The sequence below is a fragment of the Podarcis muralis genome, chromosome 6 (genome assembly GCF_964188315.1).
Source record: "Podarcis muralis chromosome 6, rPodMur119.hap1.1, whole genome shotgun sequence".
Lineage (NCBI taxonomy): Eukaryota > Metazoa > Chordata > Lepidosauria > Squamata > Lacertidae > Podarcis > Podarcis muralis.
Window position 1 is genome coordinate 54,999,855 of NC_135660.1, and position 26,921 is coordinate 55,026,775.

General features: G+C 47.3%; 1 protein-coding gene across 2 annotated transcripts; it reads left to right on the forward strand.

The window, feature by feature from the left end:
- HMX2 (H6 family homeobox 2) lies at positions 1-26,651 on the forward strand. Of its 2 annotated transcripts, none has more exons than XM_028730015.2 (3): positions 1-172; positions 23,977-24,274; positions 25,529-26,651. In XM_028730015.2, the coding sequence occupies exons 2-3, from the start codon at positions 23,983-23,985 to the stop codon at positions 26,071-26,073; spliced, it is 837 nt and encodes a 278-aa protein (XP_028585848.2). In that variant the 5' UTR covers positions 1-172; positions 23,977-23,982; the 3' UTR covers positions 26,074-26,651. The 2 variants fall into 2 exon arrangements, with proteins under 2 accessions (XP_028585848.2, XP_028585849.2); XM_028730016.2 differs by having other exon boundaries at positions 23,982-24,274.
- Positions 26,652-26,921: the final 270 nt, after the last annotated feature.

A 26,921-nucleotide genomic window follows, 5' to 3' on the forward strand; every position in this document is an offset into this window, starting at 1 on the left:
ATAGAGGCTTGCTGTGTATAGGCAACAGCAGGCACCAAGATATAAAACTTCCTCGGGACGTCAGATCTGGCGGGGGAAGAATTCAGCAGACTTGGCGGAGATTAAAACGCAGAGCACACGCCGCCTCCAGCAGCCAGCAGCTCTGTAGAGTTTAGCAGAAGAATTGAAAGAGGTAATTCGATTGAAACATCTTGCTCTGTGGGGAAGGGGTATTTTACACGTACCTTTTTTAAAAAAAGTTTCTACCTCGTCCTTGGACCCGGAAAGTAACGCGAGAAGGACGCTGGGCGGAGAGGGGAGAAGGTAGGATCAGTTTGAAAAAGGAAAGAAAGTTGGCCAAATAAACCTAGCTATGCATACTGTGAGATCGGAGAGGGGAGTAAAAAATAATAATAATCTGCTGGAAATTCAAAACGGGGGTGGGTTCCTCCCTCAACCTCCGCCTGCCTCCCTCCGCCCCGGAATCTGCTGCAAGTGTCTCTGTAACAATCACTTTGCTCTATCGACTTAGCATAGTGTGTGCAAACGGAATGAGAAGCCCATTAAGAGCATTAACAGATTGGCCTGGCATAATACAGCAGCTCATATTGATCGCCAAACGTCTGTAAAATATTGTTTCAAATGAATCTATTGTTCCTGTGTGCTCTTTTCGTCAGTGTTGATGACCTTGGGATGCTCGCAAACAGGCAAATTATCCTTTCAGGGCTCAATCTGATTAAGCAACCCTCCTTTTCTCCCCTTACATCCTTGCTAACTTGGCAATGAGCAGCGGGGTGGGGTGGGGAGGGCGCAGGATATATAGGCGTACCGTGGCAGAGCTCTGAGGTGGGGCAGGCATGAGCTTCAGAGCCCAGAGCAGGGCTGAGCAGACTTCAGGCTTGGCGGGATCTGCTTTGGGTTGTGGTTTCGCTTTAAAATAGAATCATGAAATCCACCCACCGGAGCCTGGCGCAAAAGTCATTCCCTTAGATTGAAAGAATTCTGAACCCAGAAAAGGATTCTGAGTGTAAAAACCGAATAGTGCCCCAGACCTTCCACACTCTAATCCTCTCTCCCCCTCTTCATTTCAGCTGGGTTATTTAGGGAGGAGATAGCATTTGGTTGCTGCCATTGTTTAAATAATTGCCCCTGAGGAATCCTCACTTATCTATTTCAAATCACCCAGAGATCTTTCAGTAGCTCCACATTTCTGCCCACCTAGAGAACAGTCATTACAGGGACACCTGAAATGCAGATCTAAGTTTGTTTAGTCTTGTGAAGCACTCTGAAGCTTACTCCCTAGCAAGCCTGTTTAGGATTACACTGTTGGGTGTCCTTAATCATAGAATTCGTTGCCTACCCTTGACTGTAGTCCTTGTCCCATATTACTTCCCTTGCTCTACTAAGGCTGAAGTTCTACAAGAATAGGCCCCATTGAACTCAGGAGGACTCATTTTGGAGTAAAGGTAACACAAGGCTGGGCTATTAACTGCTGCATTTTAGCAAAATTCTCCCAATACAGCACATGCAGTGTGTTCCAGTGATTAGAGTTTTGGGTTTGCATTGGGGTGTGCCCCATCCGGCATTTCATTCAAAGATTTATTGTGGGAGCCAAGGGGAAAGAGAGAAAGGTGTCATTTCTCCTTATCTGTCATTTTTGCCCCTCTATCTGTAAAACTGAAGGGACTTACCTGCTTTGAGGGCAGAAAATGAAGACTTGAATCTATTTTATTTTTTTACTCTAAAACCACTGCTAATGTTGTTGTTGTTGAATCATGAGGTTGCTGGAGGGAGATTGAAAAGAACTTCATCATTGATCTTAAAGTAAGCCAGAGGTGGGGGACTTGTGGCCATTCAGAGGTTGCCGGACTGCAGTTCCCATCATCCCTAGCCATTGGCTACAAGAGCTGGGGATGATGGGAGTTGGGAGTTCAGCAACCTCTGGAGTGCCACAGCTGCCCCAACCCTTGCAGCAAGTGGAGCAGTCAGGTCCTCTAGTTCTAATCGAAAACAGTGAATATGTCAAGTTGAATAGAATGGAGGCTTAACTTCTAATAGCCAGATCCATAATGCACAGGAAGCATATTTGAGAATGCTTATGGTGGATCAGTTACGCATTATCACCCTATAGCCATTCTTGAAGCCATAACTTGAAGGGTTTGACTTGAAGAAGGTTTCCCACCCTCTTAGGGCTTGGGAGTGTTAAGCAGGGAGAGTTCTACTTTGCTTGTGTTGATCCCCCGCACTGTGAAAAGTTTCATCTACTGATGCCTGCGGACCCCCTTCTCTCTCTCTTAAATCTGGTCAGCTTGTTAGCTCTTCTTCACTGGAGGATTTTAAGCAGAGGCTGGGTGGCTGTTTGTCAGGGATACCATAGTTGCCGGCTGCATTGCAGATCCTGCATTTTAAGCAGGGGGTTGAGCTAGGTGACTTTTATGGTCCCTCCTAAGATTAGGGGGTATGAATAAGGATGAAACCCTATGACAGGGGTAGCCAATGTGGGGCCCTCTGTTGTTTTACTTTGCAAAGTGAGCTGAACCCTTTGCTGGGGAAAGTGGCTGCAATAGCACACAGAGACACCTGGTGTGGACAAACATGAAAACTTAAGCTTATTACAGAAAATACAAGTTGTATAGAAAGGAGTTCCAGTTCTAACTAATTAAGTTGGGAGGTGCAAGGGAGCCACCTTGCTCCTTGCACAAGGCAGAGATACATCAAAATATGACCTCTCTCCAAGAGGGTTCAAGAGAAAATGTGAAGGAGGCAGGAAGAGATAGCTGCAACCTGAGAATATCATTCTACCATCAAAGAAAAGGTCAGCGCAGAGATCAAAAGACAATGAGACAGTTTAGAAATTTGGAGGCTCCTTTTTCTGTCTGCTTCAACCCCATGCAAATCCCTAAGCAAGTTGAGTTGTGTGCTAACACTTTCAATGCCTTCCAAGTGTTGTGGATTACAACTCCCATCAACCCCAACCAGCATGGCTGGTGGTTAGGCACGGTGGGAGTTGGAGTCCAGCAATATCTGGAGGCATAGGAGCCAATTCCTAGGGGCCAAGGTCCTTTCAGCCCCACTGCCCAATAAAATATTTGAGGGTGCTTGACCCCAAAAGTTGGTGGAGATTGCTATTCAAATGGTGTGTGCGCACCATGCAGGGTTGGGGCTTACCTGCCCCCCTCATTTTATTCAAGTTGGCACACCTGTCTGGAGGGCGCCACTTGGATACCCCAGTCCCATTGATTTCAGTGGGATCAACGGCTTGGCAGCTGTTTGCAACCGCATTAGTTGGGTCTTCTTCCTCTCCTTCTCCAGAAAGTGTTTGTTTCTTGAATCAGACTAACCAAATACCATTTATTTAAATAAATGTGGCTAGACACCAGTTTTCAATAATGTATTTAATAAGGAGTTTTCAGTGATTCTGGCAGGCGTCTACAACTTTTGTCTCCCTTAGTTAATTCCGGCAAAGACACAAATTCCTTTGAACTCCTGAGTTTGCATGGTGTTGGCCCAATGCAAAGAAGAATGCCCTCACTCCTTTTAAGATGAAATGTAAGTTCTGCAACAGTGTAGAGATGGTAATGGCAAAATCCCTCTTGATGCCGTGGCTCTGGATTTGGCTGCAATTCTTAATCTGGAGTTGGCCTACTTGGAAATTCCATTGAGAGGCGTGAGCCTGACTACAGCGTGAGGTGTTTTGGATCTGTTTGTCATCCTCTGATCTTAGGCTGCTCAACTAGTTATGCAGAATAAAGTGGCAGTGAATTAGAGTTCCTGAGTTGTGATCTGTACACCTTTAGATAACAAATGGTGGGGGGGGGGTTATATTTTTTGTTGCTTCCTGGAGAGAAAACTAGTAGAAAACTAGTTCATCAAAGAGAAGGGTTTGGCAGACCACTCACTAATGTGCTAGTTTAGTAAATGCAGGGAGCGTTAAAGAAAGTGGGGCAGCATTCAGAATTATGACACCTTCTCTCCCCGCCTCGCCCCCAAGATCGCAGTATAAAACGCACATCTCTGAATTAAGAGCAAAGTAGTGCAGTGGTTAAAGCAGGGAGGCCAGAAGTTCAAATCCCCATTCAGTCACGAACCTCATTGGATGACCTTGAACCAATCAAAAATAAAAGGGGTGGGGGAGAGGAGCCGCTGCCCTGAGCAATCTGGAAGCCGGTTTGAAATGTGCGTAATTACAACAGACATTCTCGTAACGAGCAATGCGTAAAATGCGTAAAGGCGCTTCTTGTTTGGAAACGAAATCCATTCGAAAGTGGAGCTGGCATCTCACCAGAAGCGCACGACGGAAACCCAAACCTCTGATTCAAAGCATATAGACCTGACATCGGAAGCACCGATTGCCACACATCGAGTGCTTGGGACGGGAAGGGTGCATAGATTTTCTGTTTCCAAAGACAAGATGAAGGAATGGGTTTCTGTCACCTCCAATATGAAAACGATGGTCTTCTCTCGCTCCTGGCCACTTTAAGATCACTTTAAGATCAGAGCCAGATGAACCAGGCTTGCGTTTTGTTCTTCATAATTTGGTGGGTGGGGAGGCAGCTTTTCTGACACTTCTGTCGGCGTAAAAGCGCGTGGGTTTTCGAGTCAGGCAGAATTCTGCAGCGGGCACGAAAGTGCTTGGTCCCTGCAAGCATCTCTAGGTCGAAGGCGAGGCCATGATATAAGCCTGATCTCTGAGAAATAGTGTAGGGTTGTGGTCGCCTCCTCTCGGGGGAAAAAGTACAGTGGTACCTCGGGTTAAGAACTTAATTCGTTCCGGAGGTCCCTTCTTAACCTGAAACTGTTCTTAACCTGAAGCGCCACTTTAGCTAATGGGGCCTCCCGCTGCTGCTGCGCCACCCGAGCACAATTTCTGTTCTCATCCTGAAGCAAAGTTCTTAACCCGAGGTACTATTTCTGGGTTAGCGGAGTCTGTAACCTGAAGCGTCTGTAACCTGAAGCGTCTGTAACCTGAAGCGTATGTAACCTGAGGTACCACTGTATATCCAAAGCACAGAACAGAGCAACTGACCTTTCCAAGCGCCTGGAGTAGAGCGCCTTCCGTGCCTTGGGGAGGCCTTGCGAGCCTATGCTTTTCCTATATTCAGTGGGATCTACTGTTGGGTAAGGACACATAATAATAGTGCAACCCCAATAAATGTAAGGTTATGAATGGTGTGAACGGGAACAAAGGAGAAGGCCTTGTGTCCAGTCAGATCAATCTAGTGGGGAATCCCAGGCACCGAGGCGAATGAGGCCCTCCAGAACTCTCCCCAGGCCATGAGATGTTGCTTTCAACTGCGATTGTGCCTCTTGGCTGCCTAGGAGGAGAGACGGGGAGGGTAGCGATCTCTGGGTTTTACGTGGCACGAAAACAGCCTACTGAAAAGAGTCACTTTTACTTATAGCTACGGCTGCCGCCACCAACATGTGGCCCCTGAGACGCTGCCTGAGACAGAATGGGACCCTCGAGTTGAAGACGGTTCCCCGCCCCCCCCCCATCACGTCTACACCAAGGGGTGGAACCCAGGGCTTTGGACTCAGCTCCCATCAACCCCAGCAATAGCAAGGGGTGAGGGGAATTGGAGTACAGCAAAGAAAGTAAGCGGGGAGCCGCATAGGTTCTCCATCCCTGGTCTAAGATGACTGGTAGCTGCTCTCCAGGATTGCAGACTGAAAGTTGTCCCAGCCATATCTGGGAATGCCAGAGACAGATCTTTTGCGTATAAAGCTGATGCTTTCCCACGGATCTATGGCCCAATCCTCGCTTAAACGAAATGACAGGTTGTCCGGGAAGACAGAGGAAAGTACCCTTTTCACGAATTAATAGTGAGCAGTGCACCCCTACGCATGTTTATTCCGAAGTAAATATCACCAAATAAGTGTCTAGATAGGGTTATAGCATATGGTAAGGGTAGCCAACGTGCTGCCTGGCTTGCAGATGTTGCTGGACTACATCTCCCATCATCCCTGACTATTGCCCATGCTGATTGGGAGTTAGGGTCCAACAGCATCTGCAGGATGTCTATCCCAGGCCTATGGCGTGGGATTTATTGTTAGGGTGTCCAGACGCAAACGAGGGCAGAATTCCTGCCACTTTAATAGAAGTACAGAAGAATGGCCTCTGGGAGACTATAGGCAGCCACGGTCTATCAGCCTAGTAACAGATTTATAGAGTTGGAAAGGGACCCCGTGGATTATTCTAGTTCACGGTTTCCCAAACCTGAGTCTCCAGCTGCTTTTGGACTACAGTTCCCATCATCCCTGACCATTGGTCTTGCTGGCAAGGGATGATGGGCGTTGTAGTACAAAAAAATCAACAACTGGAGACCCAAATCTGGGAAACACTGAACTAGTCCAACCCCCATGCAATGCAGGAATATGTACCCATAGGGGATCAAATCCATAACTTTGGCATTATCAGCGCCACACTCTAACCAACTGGGCTATTGCAGAGGTAGCTAACGCGGCGCTCTCCCAATGCTGCTCAATGGTCAGGGATGGTGGGAATTGTAGTCCAATAATATATGGGGAGGGCGCCGCATCGGATAATGTGGCTAATTTGAGCAGAAAGCAGGAAAAGTGCGAGGAAAAGAAACGACCCTTTTTAGTTCTGCTGCTCTCTGGATCCTCGAACCCGGCTCTCCAGGCAAGCTCTCAGCTGGCTTTTGAAAAGACCTCGTCTGGAATAGATGCTATGAAGAGGCACGCATAGATGTCTTGCTTGACTGGGGCTTGGCAAACCTTTGGGGATGATGCCAAATAGAAACGTGTCCCTTTAAGGTGGTGCGGGGAGGTTTCAAATTCTTCCCTCCCTGAGTGGTGCGACTCAGTCCAGCTTCTTCCCGATCCATCTCTGGCAATTCCCCTTTGTCCCCAACAGAAACCGCTCCCTCTATTTCTGTGCTTTTAACCTCATTGAGACGAGTGCGGAGGGGGGGGGGGGAGGTCGGAGGAGAAAAATGGGGATGAAACTGAAAATAGGGGCGATTAATCGATGGCTCCATTAATTATGGATCTTAAAATGTGAATGTTAATAGGACTGGAATAGAAGCTGTGGAAGCCGTGCGGGAGGGAAAAAATGGTTTAAGTGCTGAGGGCGTTGTAATAAAAAGACCTTTGGATCCGAGCGATGCTTTTAAAATGATCGTCCCCCAAACAGGCGATCTGTCTGTTCTTTGGCCCAGACTAAAGGTTGTCTCCATGAGAATGGCTGAAAGTGGCCAGACGCAAAACAAGACAGGGGCTCCTACACCTTTAATAGTTGTGTAGAAGAGGGAATTTCAGCAGGTGTAGCTATTAAAAGTACAAAAGCCCTCTCCCCCCCCCCCCCATCTTTGTGATAGCATTTGGGCACCGTATATGACGAGAAATGACTGGATCGCCTGTTTGTCTCAACCCAGATTCTTTTGCATCTGGCCAAACTTGAACCTCTGCTCCTTGCCCCTCAAGAAAAATCGAGTTTAGGGAAGCAGAGTATTGTCGATTTCATGTGGATTGTTGATAAAAGATAACTGGACTGAAAAGCTGGAAAAAGGCGGATGGAGACAGTCATAGCTTGCTTTTGGGTCTGTTGCGCAGCAGTGCTATCCTATCCATTTCTGCTCCGAACTAATCCCCATTGAACTCAACGGGGTTTAGTAAATCTGTATTAGATTCAGCCTTATATAGGAAGGTCAATACAACACTGCGTAGTCGGTTTACGCACTTACACATTGCCATTCAGGTAGTGTGCGTGTGCCGCGTCATGTGAGCAATAATGCGAGCGGGGCTTACCTGCCCCCCCCCCAAATATTTTATGCAAGTTGTCATCCCTGATCCGATTCAAAGTGTCTCGCTGTAGCTTAGGGATGGGAAAGCGTGGCCCTCTGTTGTACGGGCTCCAACTCTCATTGGTTCCAACCAGCATGACCAATGGTCAGGGAGGACGTGAGCTAGTCCAGCTACAACTGGGAGCGCACCCGCGCAGCGTCGTTATTACGGGTTTAGGTAATCCACAGTCGAAAATGGCAGGATCACGAGTGGGAGGGGGCAAATAAGCGAGGGCGCGCTTCGCCAGCGTCGCTGTGCGCTGTGTCGTCCTCTGCTCGCTTATATCGCTCAGGTTGGGTCGCCTGGTCTCTGCTCCAGCCTCCTATTTAAAATAAATCTGAGGGATCTCTCGCTCTCCTAAACTCGAGTCGCTTTCATGATGGAGTGGAAGCATCAGATTTTCATCAAAGTTCTATTAAGTGAAACATAGGTTGCGGGGCACCCTCTGATTGAAACAGTTTAAATTTTAATTGTGTTTTTAATTTGACATATAGTTGCAGAAAGGAATGACACTACAACGCCAAGGGGCGGTCGATTTTCTTAATTTCTCCCCGAGGAATTGATGAGTCTATCAGGCCACTAGATTGGAAACACATTAAAGCTCTCTGGTTAGGTTGTTAATTGGAACTTGATGGATAGGGGAGCCTCGGATAGGCTATGCTGATCCAATCTGCCTGACTTTTCTGTTTTCCAATAAATTACACAATTCATTTTCTAGCCACAGATTACATAAATTGTACACCGCTAAGGCGCTCTCTCTCTCTCTCTCTCTCTCTCTCTCTCTCTCTCTCTCTCTCTCTCTCTCCCTCCCTCCCTCTCCCTCTCCCTCTCCCTCTTCCCCCTCCTGCTCGCTCTCCTGTTTTCGCTCTCTCTCCCTCTCTCCCCCCCCCCGCCTACCTCTCTCTTTTCAAAATAGGGAGCCTTCCTCGCTTCACCCATCCCTCTCCCCCCCTCGCTCCCCGCACAAGCCTATTGCGAGATGTCATTTGCACCAAAAAACGGGCAGCATAGCCTCTTGAATGAAAATCGAAACATAATCAACGTTTATACTTAGAAAATTTATTGAGATCATTTTCTCTGGTATTTCCTTATTTTAAAGTTTGGACGCTCCATATATCATAATCCACACGTGGCAAAAAGAGGGGCGCGGGGGGGGGAGAGACTGTGTTTAATATTTATCGAAGCTTGATTCGGAGATCAAACTTGTTTATGACTTCATCTGTCATTTCAAAGGGGGGGGGGACCTGCTCCCGATATTACAGGCTCTCAACAAGCCTATTTTCCAAGCGCCGCAAAAGCTGGGGAGATCAATTTTTATTAGGGAACCTTTGAAAGCTTGCTCGGGGCCACTTGAAGAACTGAACCTGCGTCTAATCTGCAGATCTCGACTCCTAAGTGTCCCCTTCTGCCTTGGGGGGGGGGGTGTTCTTCCTTTGCTAGTTGCTTCCTGTTTAGTGTGCATGTGTGTGCGTTTTAAGAACTGGAAAAGGGGTCCATTTAAGGCTTAAGTTAGATGCGGGTGGGGGACTCAGACAACAACCGGCCTTTAACGTTCTAGAGCTCCTTTTCATTCTAGGCTATGGTGCTGTTCGGCCATTAATAGTCTTATAGAACACACACACACGCTTCAATTAGTATGTAATGCGCATTATACTCCCTTACTTTAAAATATGGTAAGTCAGCGATGCTGCGTTAGGGGGCGCTCTTGCTCGCTCTGCTGAGTGGGACCCTGGTCCCTGGACGTCTGCCCTAAAGATTTGCCCCCACGGCCCCGTTGCGTTTAGTTTTAGCATGCCTGTAGCATCCTGTGCCTTCTTCAGACCTGAGAGGGAGACCAAACAACCAAACCAGGAAAGGATTCTGGGAAATGCAGCACGCCATACATTTGAGGCACACAACTTTGCACCTAGAATTGTGGGGTATCCTGAAAGAGCAGCCAAGTCCAACATTTCCTGCTGGCTAGAATGGGCACTCAGCAAAATGTAGGTGCAATAGAGAGGACTTCCTGTCAGCCCTGCAGGAGCCACCTCCCCCTGAGTGCGGCCAGGTAGAGATGGGCATAATTTTTATAAAAGGGCTGGTTATGTCCCCATCTCTATCTCTTAGTCCATCTTGCTTGCTAACCACCATCATGCATCTACTGCATCGCTACAGAGTTGGAGTGACTTGTTGAGTTTGAGGTCAAAAGATTCAGACTCCATCACCCACCCACACGTAACTGCAACCTAAGCCCCCCTCCAGATTGCTACTGTATGTGAACTGTGAGGAAACTCTATTTTATTCTGAGAAGACTGTTTTTGTTCTATGATTGTTTTGAGGGGGATAAAAACACCAGGAAAATCGAGGCTGTACCCACACATTCTGGACAGCTTCGTCAAAAAGGCTGTAGTCGCAAAAGGGGTGTACTTTGCTAAATTCACAAACGTATGTAAGGAATTATAATATCTCCTAGTTTCTGTGCACATCCCTACAAGAATGGGGCCTGCAGTTTGTTAAGGGTGCTGGGAGCTGTAGTTCTGTGAGGGGTAAACTACCATTCCCATGATTCTTTGGGGGAAGCCATGTGCTACTACAAGACAAAGGCAGGGGGAAGAAGTCTCCCAGCCCACCAGGGAATGTCCCCCCCCCCCAAGGCTAAGTTCCGTAATGTGTGAAATAAATCCTTGTGCTCATCCTGAACACCCTCCCCAGCCCCCCAGCCCCACTGTTTGGGTGCAGACAGACTTTTGACCATTAAGCAGACAAGCATGAGCCCCGGAACCCCTCTGCTCAGGAGCCCCTAGCCACTGCTGCCCCAGAGCTGAGGGAAAGAAGGAGGCACTCGGGCCTCCAGGGAAATCACAATTCACAGAGCCATAAGCCTCAGTGTCATCATCTTGCTTCTATGGCTTTGGCTCCTGCTATTGATCAGTGGAGAGTCCTCGTCAAAAGGCTGCAGGAGATGCTTCCGCTCTGGGGGTGGGAAGCAAAGGCGACCCCCAAAACAAAACAAAGCAAAAAAATTAAAAATCCATATAGTAAAATGGTTGTTGGGTGAAGATGAGGCTTTCTAGGTGTCCGTTCAGGGACGTCAACAAAAGCCTCTTCAATTGTAATATCTGCCGTTCCCTCTCTCCTTTCTTCCCGCCTCCCCCTTCCTGACAGATGTGGCCATTTAACAACTTTAGGCCGAAACGGGTGTGTATAAAATGCACCCATTTAGCTCTGACAGGGCAGATTTCACGCCCTGTCTGCCCTGGTTGTAAATTCTCCTCCACCTCTTCGCCAGGCCCAATATATCACCATTTCACCCAGGGCTTTTCCTGACCTGCAGGAGCATATGCCTCACTTTAACTCAGCAAATCAGAAGGAGCCAATGGACTGGCTGGCCCCCTCCCAGGCCTGCCTGCCTGCCTGCTTGCCTTATTTATTTATTTATTTACTTACTTACTTACTTACTTACTTACTACCCTTTTCCCTGACAAGACTGAATGTGGCTTACAGATAAAAATAAGAACCACTGAAAACAATAATTAAAACTATACAATTACAATAAAAAGCAGCATGTCACCAGGCCTTTTCATCAAAAGCTGTCAGTTCCCAAAAGCATGTTGGAATGAGAAAGTCTTCACCTACAAGTTGAAGGGCAACAAGGAGGGAGCCAGTCCATTTCTCTAGGAAGGGAATTCCAAAGTCTGGGAGCAGCCACCAAGAAGGCCATGTCCTGCATCCCCACCAAGTGTGCCTGGGAGGGTGGTAGGATTAAGAGAAGGGTCTGATCTTCTGGTAAGGAGAGACTTTTGCAGGGCAGTCAGAGCCAGGTTTGTGCAGAAGCAAGCACCAGCAAGTAGTGAGTATCAGGCTTGCAGTCTCTTGAGCTTGCAGCTGTTCCTCACAGCCTAAAAAAGTTATGGGTTCTAGGTCATTATGCTCAGCTTCAGCTGAATGGGAAAGTCTAGTGTAAAGAAACACATCCCTAGAAATGGAGGGAGGGAGGGTCTACCAGCATCTGCCCCTTTCCTTTTCTGGATCCACAGGAGTCCCAGTGGTGGCTGATGTCCCATAGACCTCCACATGCAGCTGCTGGGTGACCTTGGGCTAGTCACACTTCTCTGAAGTCTCTCAGCCCCACTCACCTCACAGAGTGTTTGTTGTGGGGGAGGAAGGGAAAGGAGAATGTTAGCCGCTTTGAGACTCCTGAAGAGGAGTGAAAGGTGGGATATCAAATCCAAACTCTTCTTCTTCTTCTAGTGAGGCTACTAAGAAGTCACATTTGTAGGAGTGGATTTAGACACTAGGATCGGATATATTATTTATCTTTCCTTGCTCATGTGAATGAGATCAACAAAGTACCATCCTCTGCAGTTTGAACCCTGCATAAGCAATAATCCAGGATGCTTTAAGGCAAACTGGATTTTCCTTTTCCCCCTCTTTAAAAACAACAATCACACACATATTGTGTTGTGAAGAAATAAAAGCAGCATTTACTTACATATGTAACTGAAGCAGCAATTCCAGTAGCAAAATGAAGACAGGTTTATAACTACTATGTAAGTTACAAAAGCACAAAATGTTAGCTCAGATATGGTGTCTGAACTGCAGAACTCAGACACGCACGTATGGTCAGCTTGGAAGCATGATGAAGAAAGAAGAGACTGTCCAGGCAGTAGTTACAGCTTCCTGCCAAGGCAGACCAAAGAAGTGATCTCACAGAGTTCTCTCTAGCAAATTTTATAGGAAAGCTCTGTGACTCACAGCCCCTTCATGTGCCTATCGGCAAAACATGAACTGCTGGTTTGATTGCAGTAATGTCTGACAGGGGTGTGGCCAATTGGAGGTCAAGGAGGCATGTCGAAGTTCAGGTTTTCTCCCCATCCTCCTCCCTTGCAAAAGTCTTGTGGACACTTAGGCACCACTGTTTTACACTTAGTACCTGTAATTGTGGAAAACATCTGGTTCAGAAGGGATCCCTGATGCCACAGCTGCGAAAAGAGAAAAGTTGTGCACCCTCCACTTGTTCTGGTTCTCTCCCTACCCTCCTCCTCCTCTGCAAAGAAACAGTGGACACTTAGATATTGGAAGTCGAATGGAATCTGTCCAAAAGTCCATTTGACTTCCAAAACGTTTGAAAACCAAATCACGGCTTCTGATTGGCTGCAGGAAGCTCCTGCAGTGAATCAAAAGCTGCGGAAGAACGTTCGCAAATTGGAACAGTCACTTCTGGGTTTGCAGCATTCGGGAGCCCCAAAACGTATGAGTTCCAGGGCATTCGACAACCAAGGTACGACTGTATATCATTTAAATGTTCCACCTTGTTCCAAAAGGGCTCCCTGCTGTCGCAATTTCTAGTGCGAATTCATGCCACAATAATTGCACATGGACCATTGCACTGAATTCAATGAGGATCGCTCTGCAATATGACTAGGATTGCAGCCTGAATCAGGTAGTCTTAAAACTGCAAGAGGACTGTTAACACAGGGCCCTATACACTTCCAGATCTATGGGAGAACATTAGGCCCACCCCCAGCTTACTCTACAACTCCCCCACCCACCCACCAGATTGTGGAATAGAATGGACGAGACTCCACTGACACCTGCACAGGGTGAGATAATACCAGCTGTTTGCTGCTCAGTGACAGAGCACACACATTGCATACAAGTGGTCCTGGGTTCAATCCTTAGCATCACAAAGCAGGGCCCAGAGAGGCCGCTGCCTGGAACGCCACTGCCTCTCCATGCTGACAGTACTGAGGTAGGTGGATCAGGAGTCTCACTGCTTTGCACTGAGTCAAACCATTCATCCAACCAGACTGATCATGGGTGGTCTCGCCATCTGTAAATGTTGACCTTGAGGTGAGGGTGGAAAGAACATGCTTCGCTAGCAGCACCAAGCAGGATTGAGCCCTCTGCTCACCTGCAGATTGGCCTGTTAGCCAAAGGTTCCTCACCCTATCTAGCTTATTATTGTCATAGATCTAGGGTACCAGAGAGATATGGAGGGAAAATACAAGCTGCAGATCTGTACCAGAAAAGAAATTCCTAGATTAGCTTCTGCAAACCAGCCTGGTGGCTGGCAAACTAGATGCAAATCTATTGACAAACAGGAGATTTGGGTTGTTGCGAAGAAGATGGAGAGGCATCATGTCGCAGAAAAAAATATGTCCCTTTTGAAATCTAAAGGTGTTATAGGACCAAGGAGGAGGAAGAAGACAGAATTCCACGCAGCACTGGCTGGAGGAGGTGCACCAAGAAACAGGGAGCCATTCTGGTGGACCCTGCTTTGATATAAGGGTTGTCCCCCCCCAAAAAAAAAAATTGATAGAGTTCTACCAGTTAGGCTGAACCCTTCTAACATACCCTAAGGGCTTGAATGTGTCAGGACATTCAACCTGACTTAAGGCAGCGTATCAAAAGTATGTATGGGGGAAGACGTTATATAAAAGGGGGGCCACCAGTAGGAAAAGTCTGGTATGTTCAGCTGTTTAGGAAGCTTCTGAGGCCTTCTGCCAAGGACTTCTCTTTTCAGCCCAGCTCCAGGAAAAAATAAAGAGAGGGGCTTTGGATTTATTTCCACTAAGCCCAAAGCACACAGGCCTGAGCAAAACCTTGTGAAATGCCCTTAGAACATAAGGGGTAGCTTAACCCCTGTGCAGTCTATCATGTGGGGAAGATCCTAGTGAGAAATACCAGAGAATTGCTTTTAAAGCCAAGGAAGCCAAATGTTGAAGTATATTTTTTAAAAGATTTTTATTGGGGGAAAGGGAAAACAGGAATAAAAAAGGAACAGGAAGGCAACAAATCACACACAGAGACTTTAAATGAAATCAAAAAGCCAATCTAACTTAGCTAGCTTGAATTTTATGTGCTTCCCCAGACTTGTAATTCAGAGCATGTGCAGAGTTCATTGCGGAAGACATGGTTCTAAATCAGCAGGGCAAAATGATAAAAACAAAGCTTCACTTGTATATGAAAAGTAGAGACCAGAAGCGGCCTGCCTCTGAGAGAGGGAGGCTGTTTTGTGATATCTGGGCCTGTCAAAAATTTATTTAAAGGCTAACTGCGCTGCCCTAATGACCCTGAGCTTACATTACAAAAGGGCTAGAGACAGTTCTGACTAGCTGGCCCATTAAAAAACAACAACAACCTTGGAAACCTTATTGGGAAATAAAAGACAGGAAATCTGTCTGTTGCAGACCAGAGGAGTGGTCTGATCAGAAGACACTGTTGATCTATATCAGAAGATAAAGTTTGTTACAGCCTCTCAGACAGAAAATCCCAGACACATCTCTCCTGTTCCCTGGCAGTAAACATACCAATAATACATAATTAACAATTTGCTGCCCTTTCATGACATTGAAAACCAACTGTCTGAAGCCGTTCCATCTACCTAATGGTAGCCTGGCCCTGAACAGAATAATCTTGGTTGGGATAGGGCATGAAGTGACCCTGAGACTTCCTGTGTGCTGATTATGGTCTGTATCACTGAACTATGAAAATACACCTCACCCCCTCAATTTTCAGAGGTGCCAACTTTTCCTCCCAGGCAGCAGAGGCCAAAGGCAGTCTGGAACTGAGGACTTTTCTCATAGGATAGCTTTCTATGGCTTCAGGAGAAGGTCTTTCCTTTTCTCAGAAATTCTGGAACTGGGAACTCTGGGGATTGAATCGGATAGTGTTCTGCATTGTAGAGCGAGTATGTGCTTTGCTATTGAATAATGACTCCTCCCAACAGAACATGCACATATCAGAAAAATGGCGCAGAACTGGAAATCAGTGGGCTATCATTGTATTCTGATGCAGCATATATAGAAAGAAACAGGGGTTCAACTTGAATAAAATATTGGGGGGCAGTAAGCCCTGCCCTGCATAATCAATCTCATAACACGGTGTATGGACACTATTTGAATGGCAATGCCCATCAACTTTTGTGAGGGCTCAGCCTTGACCCCTAGGAATTGGCTCCTATGGAAAGGAAAGGGAAGAATATGTTGGAGGTGCTGTTGCCTTAAAGTTCAAATAGAGGCTAGAGCAAGAATCCACAATGTTATGCCTGTGGGTACACGTGCACCCACAGTGGCCTTCTGTGCTGCTAACAGAGTCCCCTTCCCCTGCTGAAAATAGGCTTGAAACAAGTATTCTGTTGTAGTCAATCAGGGTTGCTTGTGGTGGGTGCTTGTTTGCTGTGTGTTTGCAAGTGTGTGTTTAGCCCAAGACAATGTCTCCAGTTTGCAGATGTGCTCACAAGCCCAAATAGGTTCTTGAACCTAGCATAGACTCTTAACAAGCTAGAAATAATCTTGAGGAACTTTCACCCCCACCAGTGGCATAGCGTGGGTTGTCAGCACCCGGGGCAAGGCAAGTAATTTGCGCCCCCTAACCCGTGGATTTGCCCTAACCCCAGATGTTGCGCCCGGTGCGGCCGGCCCCCCCTGCACCCCCCACGCTACGCCACTGACCCCCACCAGAGAACCATGTTGGTGGGGAAAATACTAGGCCTAAACGTGTAATAAGGGGCTATCTACTCTAAGGGTTATCTTGAAATTTAAGAAAGAAACCAAGAAGGCAACCAGAGGTGGGGAAAAATTGTACTAATGAGTGATTTCATCTACCCTCACATTAACTAGGGAAATGAATAATTGGGTTATGATGAAGAAAGAAGCGAATCCTGAGTGGTTTCCAGGATTTGATGGAAGTATTGTCAAGCCATTTGGGAACGGTGACCACAGTGCTATTAAATGCAACATATACAGGAGTGGAAACTTGCCCACAAAGTCCAACACAGTCACATTTAATTTCAAAAGAGGAAATGAGGGGATTCATTAAAAGGAATTTGAAAGGGAGGGTCAGCAGGGTCAAATCCCTTCAGGAAGCTTGAAGGTTATTTAAAACCACTAAAACAGAAGCTCAGGCACAATGTATAGCACAGACTAAAAGTGCAATCCTATACATGTGTTCTCAACCCCTGGGACATCAATAGGACTTACTCCCAGATAAATGTGCATAGGATGGCAACCTAAGATCATTAGGATGTCAGTGCTGTTAATAAGGAGGGCCATGGAAATGTTGAGAGGCAAGAAGGTTTTCTTTTTTAAAAAAGGGAATTTTTTCCCAGATGAGAAGAATTGGAAGGAGCACAAGCTCTCAATAATAAGATAATGTAGTAAGCCTACACTTATTTAACTTGTGCCCCTTCAGCTTTACACACTTGGTTTTCTGTTTTTTGTTGTTTTTGTTTTAAAGTAAAAAGGGGGTGGGCACCCAGAGAAAAGGATTTTGGTGATTCCACATTCCACTGCCTCCAGTGTCTTTGGACTATACACAGTTATGGTTTTAGGCGTCATCCCCAAATTGTAACCCCTGTGCATGTTGTGGGCTTACTGTACACACATAAACAGAGAGCCTGCAGAACAAAAAATGAGATGGATGTCGCCAAACATAATGAGTTATAGCCAGTGCTGTGCAAAGGAACTTGTTCCGTCAGTGCAAGGATTCATGCTTGCACACTGGGGTTTTTTTTTTTTTGCTCTCCTGCATGCTCCCTTATTCTGTTTTTGGGGTTCTCCTAATCCTCTGGAGCAGATTTGGGGAGTGTGTGGGGCATGTGAGTGGGAGGAAGTTCTGTTTTGCAAATGTAAATCCTTGCACTGATGGAATAAGTGTAATGGATACTGCCCCTTACAAATGAGCTTCCCACCCCTTTTCTTTTTTACATTAGTAATAGGAAACCAGATAAGGTAGGACCATTATATGACAAAGGCGTGAAAGGGTCACTTAAGAAGTACAGGGAGATTGCAAGGCACGATAGTTATCTACATTAGTCTTTATTGCAAAATATGTTGGACAAATACCCACCCTAGAAAATTATGGGTTTGTCAATCTTACTTGTTTCTCAAGTAAATGGGTTCAAAGCATGATTAAAGAAACATTTGTTAAAACATGTAGAACACAGGTAGGGAAACTCTTTCAGCCTGAGGACCACAGTCTAGGAGTAAGTGGGTCCAGAGGCAAAGTAGATGGAACAATGAGTTGGCTGGATTCTACACATTTTCACACCTAATTAAGCCTCTATCTAGGCAAGCAAGAAACACTATCAGACTTCAAGAACACATGTTTTTGGACCCAAATTTGTAACTCATCATACAGCAGTAACCATGAGTACATGTGCCCCAGTAGAAATATCCACCTGCCTCAAATGCCTGGTGGAATAAATAAATGTGTCTGGAACTGATGGCAAGCACTTCACAATGACGATGGTTGACACGCTTCTAAGGGAAGGGAGTTCCACAAACATGGACCACCACGAAGATAGCCCCAACTCCAGCCACCAGGCCAACACTCGTCAGCGATGCCATGAGAAAATCTTCTTTTGCAGAGCTGAGGGCCCCAGTTAGCATGAAGACACACTCTTTGAAGTCTTTGGGCACAAAGTCGCTATGGTCTTTATAAGTCAACATCAGTACCTTGAATTCAGTATCCAGTGGGATTTACTCTTGTGTAAGTCTGCACAGGATTGCATTGAGAACTTCAGCATCCAAACACGCTACTAAGAGAGCAGAATCATCCTAGCACATTTTCAAAGAAAAATCTGAGAACATAGCTATTAACAATCTGTGCAGGATAGCAATCTGTCTCAGGGCAGAGGGACAAGAGCAGCTGGTAGAATCTCTTTTGGTTTAAGGCTGACAACTCAGTTTTTGCACCGGTTTGGGTTGGAAAGGGATATTCCATCTGCTGCCTCAAGACACATGCCCCAGATCACTTACTTCTTCCTTAAGGCCCTTGAGTTACTACTGAACTAGCCCTGTTAGGTGCCACTAGTCTTCCAGGTCCTATTTCTCTCTTTGCTTGCAGGCAAGGTAAATAATGGCATATCCCTCTGCTCCTTAAATCCAGTGGAGATTCTAATCTGTATAGGTGACTGCCAGCAAAAGGCCCAGTGGGTGATTATTGACTATTCAGACCTTTTAATTATTTGCTCCTTATCAAATCTGGTTCTGGAACAGGAGGGTTAGTGGTAGATGTGCCCAAGTACACTTTAGTCCTCCCTCACATTGGGAAACTCACAATTAGAGCAAATCCTGCTATCCACCCAGTTATATTTATAAGCCAGCAAAGACTTGCCAATTTTTTTTCCTGGCTGGGTTTCTATGCCTTTAAGAGCAGCAAGGGAGGCTGAAATGTACAGCGCAAAGTCTATGCATGTTTACTCAGAATAAAGTCCTACTGTATTCAATGGGTCTTACTGCTGAGCAATCCTGGTTTAGGATTGCAGGCACGTTAAGTAGGTGGGAGCTTCACCTGTAAAACTGCTACCTATTATACAGCTTTATAGGCTTTTGTGTGTGTGGGTGTGGGTGTGGGTGTGGGTGCGTGGGTGTGGGTGTGGGTGAGAGAGAGAGAGAGAGAGAGAGAGAGAGAGAGAGAGTGTACAACGTGGCAACCTTTAATCCAGAGAATGGCTGTAAAGGGTGATATTGTCCATAGAAAGGTCTCCCACTTTACGCATCTGTCTACATAACGCGCGTTTAGTGACAGCGGATAAGGCATGCAGGTTGGTAAATTATTCCGGATCGATGGCCTAAGATAGTGTGATGTCACAAAACCGGGAGGCTCGTTCTGCAAAGGAGCTGGAGAGAAGCGGCTCCATATCTCTCTCTCTCTCTCTCTCTCTCTCTCTCTCTCTCTCTCTCTCTCTCTCTCCGGCCCCTTCTCTCCGGGCAGGCTTTGGAGGGAGCAGCCTGGGCCGGCTGCGGAGCTGAGTGAAGGACGATTCCTTACATTGTGTTTCAGTGCGGGGTCTTTCCGGGTTAATGAGCTGACATCATGATTAAAGCTGACCATTTGTAATGTGTCTGGAGCCTGTTGAAAAGCACTGAAAAGGTTAATGCGGTAAACCAGGACAGCACCTGCCCCGCACGAGGAGGGGAGGAGCCGGGCCACTTTCCCTAATCAATTAGCCCCTTAATGAGTCTATCCAAAGTAGTTAAGGGGAGTGAATGATCGTGCCGCGGCTCGCTCGTCATCTCGCTATCCCTAATTATTTTATAAGCACTTGATTCAATATGCCGAGGCCTAACACGGGGGCTGGGAGTTAATGAAAATGTCATTTGGAAACGTCTTGACATTTGTCTGTATTGATCGGAATCTTGCTTTTATCTCTCATTATGTATTTTGGGGGAGAGAGAGGAAGGGGATAATCAGCCCATTAAGAAAGACCATCGGGGGGAAGAGGGGGAACCCAGACCTGAAAGAGGACCGAAGGAGAGGGGAAGACGTTGACTCTCAGGTCTCATCTCCCACGCCACACAAAAAACGCTTCCAGGGCTCTGCTCTCTCCCTTTCTCCGAGTTGGGTCTGGGCAGAAGAGGGGTGGACACTATGACGGAAGCCTAGTCTTGAACCTCGGAGGACTGACGCACCGTCAGCGTCCATTGTTCCAGGACTCATCTTGTAAGAGCAGAAGTGGCAGCAGCGGTGGAGTGGGAGTCAGTCCCGCTGGAAATCGAATTCCGCTCTGGGATCCCTTCTCCACTTCCTCGGATCCCAGCTAAGCGCGGGCTTGCAACGCAAAAGGCGTACTGCACACGCTCAGAGGCGCCCTTGCATTCGTTGCTGCGTCACCTTTTCAGAACTGAGCCCTGGCGCAGATCTGAGTCTAGAGAGGATTGCCGAGCCTAGCCCCCTGGGAGTAAGCCCCATTCAAGTTCAGTGGGACTTGCTTCTGAGTAGACATGGCTACGTTGTCCCAAAGATCATTATGGAGCCTCCAAAGGGCTGGAGCAGCATATGTCGGACATGTCAGGATCATAACCGCACCAGTCACCAACGCAAACAATGACCCAATGAGAAATGTGGGAGGATATCCTACCCCAGAGCAACGTTAGGAGTCGGAAGAGGTAAAACCATCCTGAATGTAATTCTATCTTACATTGCACATAAACCATAAATATGGACCTTCTGCAGTACTTATGAATGTAAAATGTTGAGATTATCCCCAAAATCTGTTGACAGTGCCTAGTCTTGAAACAGTGCCTTTGAGCATGTGAAGAGTGACCTATCGTCACTCTGTAATCATAAATAACCCACACACAGCTGGAATTGATAGCAAGGACTTCCACAGTCTGGAGTGTGCCCATAACCCCCAATACCGCTTATTTAGACAATGAGCACTGAAAAAACTTGGTCATCGCTTCCAATATGCAAAGCTTATGCAGAGAGGGATTTGAACCCAGACCTTCCGCCTTCTGACCCAGCGTGCAATCCAGTAAACCTGTTTGAAAGGGAATATCATTTTCCCCCAACTTTGGGGATTTCATGCGGTGAATAGTAACTGTTCGTGCGCTCATTATTTACTCATTGTAAAACCCATTCTGTTATGCAGCACGGTTTCAAAATTCAGCAGATCGAAATTTGCCCCGCTTCGCTGTTGCAGGTGATGCGGTTCGAATCCTGCCTAAGTGAATCCGTGGCTACTATAAATCACGTTCCACACCAAACTCAGTAATCTTCCTTCCTTCTCACCCTGCCCTGGTACGTTCCAAAAGAGTAGCAAAACTTCCTCTAAGAGCGAACGCGGGTGGCGAGGGCAAAAGGGGCCAACAGTGAACACTGAGAATCAGAGATGTGCCCTCATGCTCGGGGAACCGGGGCAGCCTTGCGGGAGATAGTTTTTTCTTCAACCCCGCGCCCCCCCCCCCCAGCAAGATGTACCCCCTTCAAAACGACAAGTCTCAACATGTTCCGGAGTCGCGAAATGTTGAGTCAGATGCAAACGGAGGAAAAGACGCACGCGGGCGCGCAAATGGGTTCAGATAGGGAGAACTGAAACGGCCTCCTGGTGAAGGGCTCCGCTGGCTGGCTGCCAGTCTGAACAGAAGCACTTGCCCTTCGGAGGTGAGAATACATTTGCAACACTTTGTTGCAGGACCCACTTTTCCAAATAAAATAAAAAGGAACGGCAGTGCTGTTTTCACATTGTGTTTGACAATCCCCAAGCAGGGAACTTGAGGAATAAGCGGTTCGAAGATGTCGACGGTGGCTGGGACATTCGGGAACCAACCGCTTTGGATCTGCTTCACCGAAAATATAAATGGCCCTTTCAACTACTGGCAACATTGACATCGCTTTTGCTCGCTTCTTCCTCCTGAGCTGGTGAATCTCACGCAGATAAAGCACGGGAAGCAGACAACCGGCTCTTGCTCCACGGCGGCGTCTTGCGTAAACCATTAAAACAGGCAAATGTTGCATTATGGACGTGCTCTTTTCATTAAGACACCTGCCTTCACGTGCCTTCCCAATGCGATTGGATGGCTGTCCCAGCAGCAAACAGTGGACGACTCTCGTTTCGTTTCTGTTTTTTTCCTCAGCCCGCCCCCCCCCCCAGGAAAGTTTCTGAAAACTTTTGGAGAGAACGATTCTCTCCCTCCCCCTCCCCCACCCCTCCACCCACTTTTTGAGTGCGATCAAAGCTGTACAAGCCCAGAGGAAGCGGGGCGATTGTATTACAATCATTGGAAGGCATTTATGTCAATCCTCTCAGAAAGCCTAAATAATTGCATATTGTTACATACGTCGTATATATCTATATATACCCTGCGCCATCGGGATGGATTACATCCCATGGGGAAGATTAGGGATGTACCTGCATGAGTTTGGGAATGGGAAGGTATTTCTCAGCTTGTATTGCAAGCAGTCTCTCCCCCCCCCCGCGCGCCCCCGCCCGCTTTGCTGCGCGCTCCTTGCCTGGGCAGCTTGGCGCCAGACAACTTGAATGCGCGCAGTCTTTTCATTTCGCTTGCAATCTCCCATCCGTGGAAAAGCAGGGGCTCCGGCTGTCCCCCCCCCACCCTCCTGCCCCCCCCTTCTCCCAAGGGATGCAGATGAGTGACCGTCCCGTTGGGCTGAGGGTTTAAACAGCAAAGCGAAAACATTGGCTTTCATCCATGCATGGGTGTCTCCCCCCCTTCTTCTTCCCCGATTGACATTGCTAGACAAGGTTTTTCGGGGGCTGCGCGGGGGATAAAAAGTGAAGATAATGAAAGCGCCAAGGATCCGTTGCTAGAATGCTGCCCTTCTGGTTTAAATACCAGATCTCTTTCCATAAGCTGTTTAATGCCAAGCCTCTTAGCCTTCCGCCTGAGCCCCAAATGCTTGCAGAGCCAGACTGGAAATGAATGGAGAACACAAATACACAAGTGCAGCGGGGCGTGTGTGCGTGTATTATATATATATAATCTCTGAGGACTGTTGCATGAGGAGAATACTTTGTTTTAGGAAACACATATTGTGTACTAGCCCAATTAGCCATATACTAGGAATGTCGTCTTTCCCCCTTCTGTCTCTCCTATTGGTAGGAGAGGAGACGTCTAAGGTAGAGTTGCTTAGCCACCTTCCTGAACCACTGGGAATAGTTTAGGACCCGTTTGCTCTGAAAGTCAACCCTGCTGGTTTCAGATTATTCAAGTGTGCTTCAGAACCCAACCTCCGATCTCAGGACTTATTTTATACAGGCAATGTCAGCTACTTAACACCTTGGCAAAATGTTGGCGCGAATCAAACGCCCATATCAGATTGCTAAACGGTGTGATCATCCCAAAGCCTCATTTCGTTATTTAAGACAACAAACTGAGGCAACTTCGATTTACCCTAAAGGGTTATAAATGATAAGGGCCAGCGCTGGAAGGGTGGATTGGGACACACATCAAACCTCTGCGGACTTTTAGCCCCGACTAGACCGTGGGTTTAATAATAATAATAATAATAATAATAATAATAATAATAATAATAATAATAATAATAATAAATGTGGTCCGCTTCCTTTTTGTCTGTTTCGACGAGAAGGGGCAATCCGATCACGTCGGTTTCGGTGGCCCTGCAAAGTCGGCGGCTGACAGCGTTCTAGAATTTTGAAACTTTCCGGGGCAGCCTGGCTGCCTGTGATTGGCCGAGGCGGATGTAACCTCCATGCAAATGAAGCCACGCCACCCCGCCGCCTGGAGATCAATAGAGATCTGAGAGAGAAAGGAGCATGCATTCAGGCTCGGCAAGCTCAGGGAAAACCTGCCAAGGCACGCCAAAAACACCCCCCCAAACTGGTCCCCCCAAAGGCAGGCGAGGTAGCCAAGCCCCCCAGGCAGCCCCCGCACCCTCCGACGAGACCCCCTGTCCCCAGCGCGCCTCTAAAGCGAGAGCTGTTCTCTTGTTTCTTATGAGCCCAGGATGAGCAACAAAGAAGACCCGAGCAAGTGTTGTCCCGCAGCACCTCCGCTCTCCAGTTTCACCATCCAGTCCATCCTAGGCAGCGGCACCTCGGAAGGAGGCAGGGAGCCCAGCTCCAAGCAGGCAGCCTCCGCCTCCGCTTGGCCGAGCAGGAAGAGGAGCCTCTCCATATCCTCCGAAGAAGAGGAGCCGGATGAGAGCTGGAAACACCCCGCTTGCTTCTGCCCCGACTCGCATGGTCCTAAAGAAACGTGCCACAAACACCACCAACCCATCAGTTTCACGTGTCTCAGTAAGTACTGGACCAAGGGGGAGGAAAAGAAAAGAAAAACCATTCGAAACCTCCTTTACTTCCTAATTAGGAAGGATGATATGTAGGTGCATCTTATTATATTGGCGGACCGTGTTATTAGGAAGAATGCCGCGTGTTGTGTGTGTGTGTTGAAAAAAACAGCTTTGCAAGTAACCACTGTTTTATTTGAACAGCAGTCTTTCTGATCGCCGGGCTTTTAGGGGGCGAAATTAACCTAGATGATATCAGGGATGGAATAGGTTGCGGGAAGCCCGGCGAACAGCGGTTTGAGCTTTTCTGCGAATGTATAGGGTGCAGTTTTCAAGCTCTCTCAATGCTATTTGTTTTGGTTGTTTTTAAAATCTGTATTTGTTTCCTTTTGTGCGTGCTAAATTCGGATGTCATACAGATTAAGGGACCCTTTCGTTTTTAAGAGACATGTTATTATCTTATCATGCCTTTTCCGTCCAGTCTTTGGGGAGATCATCTTTATTATGATGGATAACGGTGATCTCTCCCCCCCCCCGCACTCACCCCAACAAAAAGGCAAGAGAAGCCGGAGGTTTTTCGCAGGATTCCCGAATACATAATTTATGAAATGTTAAGATATAAAAAGTCAAGTTCTCTCGATTCAGCAGGAAAAGGGTCGTATTTGAAAACACGGGCACGCCCTTGCACCGCGTTGACCAAGAATTCAGATTGAATTCGGTGGCGCTTACAGAAACTCCCCCCACCCCCCAAAAAAAGAAAGTATGAATACGGTGGCAGCTTTAAGCTGCACTCCTAAATAGAATAACTTACCTGGGAGTAAATCCCATTAAACTCAGCGGGGCTTAGTTTTGAGGTGGCGAGTATGAAGTTGCGCTTTTAGAATTATAACCGAGAATGAACTGGATTGTAAAGGCTGCACTTGGAAACAGACTTACTCGTGAGCGCAGCACCGATGCGAAGGAGGACTGCTCTCCTGTGAGGTGCATTGAAGTTTTTGCCTGACCTTGAAAGGACTTCATAAATTCCAGTTGCAATTCGTTTATAGAATGATGATAAATATTTTCTTAGGAAGATATGGAAGAACTGGAGCTCTGGAACAAACAGTAATCGACTCCCTGGGTTTAGTGTTTGGTGGGATTCGTATATTGGTGTCGGTGGGTTGTGGTGTCTGTGTGTGTTTGTGGGGAGGGACACATGGCTATGCCAATCTGATCCGAAAGGCATCTCCACCCCCCCTTCCTTTTTTTAATTTCTCCCTCCAAGGCAACCAGAAGGGGAACGGCTCGGCGATCAGTTCCGACCGGACGCCGCCTTTCCTTTCTCCGTCCCAGCCGGACTTCAAGGAAGAGAAAGAGAAGCACTTCGGGCCGGGCTCGCCGGCTTCGTCGGAGCGGCAGCGGGACGGCGCGGAGCGGCAGGCGAGCTCGGCCAAGAAGAAGACGCGCACGGTTTTCTCGCGGAGCCAGGTCTACCAGCTGGAGTCCACTTTCGACATGAAGCGCTACCTGAGCAGCTCGGAGCGCGCCTGCCTGGCCTCCAGCTTGCAGCTGACAGAGACCCAGGTGAAAACCTGGTTTCAGAACCGCAGGAACAAATGGAAACGGCAACTCTCGGCGGAACTGGAGGCGGCCAACATGGCCCACGCCTCAGCCCAGACTCTCGTGGGGATGCCCCTGGTTTTCAGAGACAACTCCCTCCTCAGAGTGCCGGTTCCCAGATCCATCGCCTTCCCGGCTCCCTTATACTACCCAGGCAGCAATTTGTCGGCCTTACCTCTTTATAATCTCTACAACAAGATCGACTATTGAACTGACGCCGCCGTCTCCACCCACGACCTTTTCTTCACCCGCCCGCCTGTTATTCATAGGAAAGGAGAAATGTGCTTCTTGCATTGTTAAGAAATACACCATGTGTATTCATTATTATGATTATTATTTTTTTTAAAGGGGGGGGGGACCCCAGGCCATTTTATTTATGGGAATCCTCTCTGGGTTAGTTTTGTTCTGCTTGTTTTCTAGACGGCCCTAGAGAGTGTGTCACTTCCAGCCCTCTCTCCCTCCAGCCCCCTCCACAACCCATTTTCTTTAGTGTGTCCTTTTCTGACATAATAACAAAGTGACTTCCCGACCTCGAGCAGAACAGGAAACCCAACACATCAACTCGCCTTTAGAAAGAACCGCGCGGCTCTGTCTGCGTGTGCGCGCAGGTAGGATAAGAACAGGGCGCTGGAGTGGCCAGCCATTTTCGAGTCTCCCCTCGCCCGCCCCCACCGTTCCTTTTTGCCCTGAGTATTAATTATATCTGCGGGAAATAAATAATAATAATAATAGTGTATTTCAGATCTGTACATATTTTTAAAAGAAAATAAAGCATTTTAAACATCGTTGGTAACTTGGATCAGATTGCTTGTGTATTTCAGTTGGCGTACCTCCCCGCCCCTAAAAATAAAATAAAATACATGTATTTGGGTTTTAGGTGTGAAAAGTTGGATGCGTTCTGCCCTCTGGGCCCCTCTCGCTGGAAGTTTGAAAAAAGAGGAAAGTTTCATCCGTGCAACGATGGGGGCTTCTCTCTCGTTGAGGTCGCAGGAAACCTCGATTCATCTCCAGCTGCGCTCCTGTCCAAAAACTGTGGCTAATGTCACAGCGAAATAAAT

Bases quoted from the DNA above. Each gene is read 5' to 3' on its own strand.
- HMX2 (XM_028730015.2), top strand. From the start codon at position 23,983: ATGAGCAACAAAGAAGACCCGAGCAAGTGTTGTCCCGCAGCACCTCCG. The intron at 24,275-25,528 runs GTAAGTACTGGA...TCTCCCTCCAAG, and splicing joins CATCAGTTTCACGTGTCTCA to GCAACCAGAAGGGGAACGGC.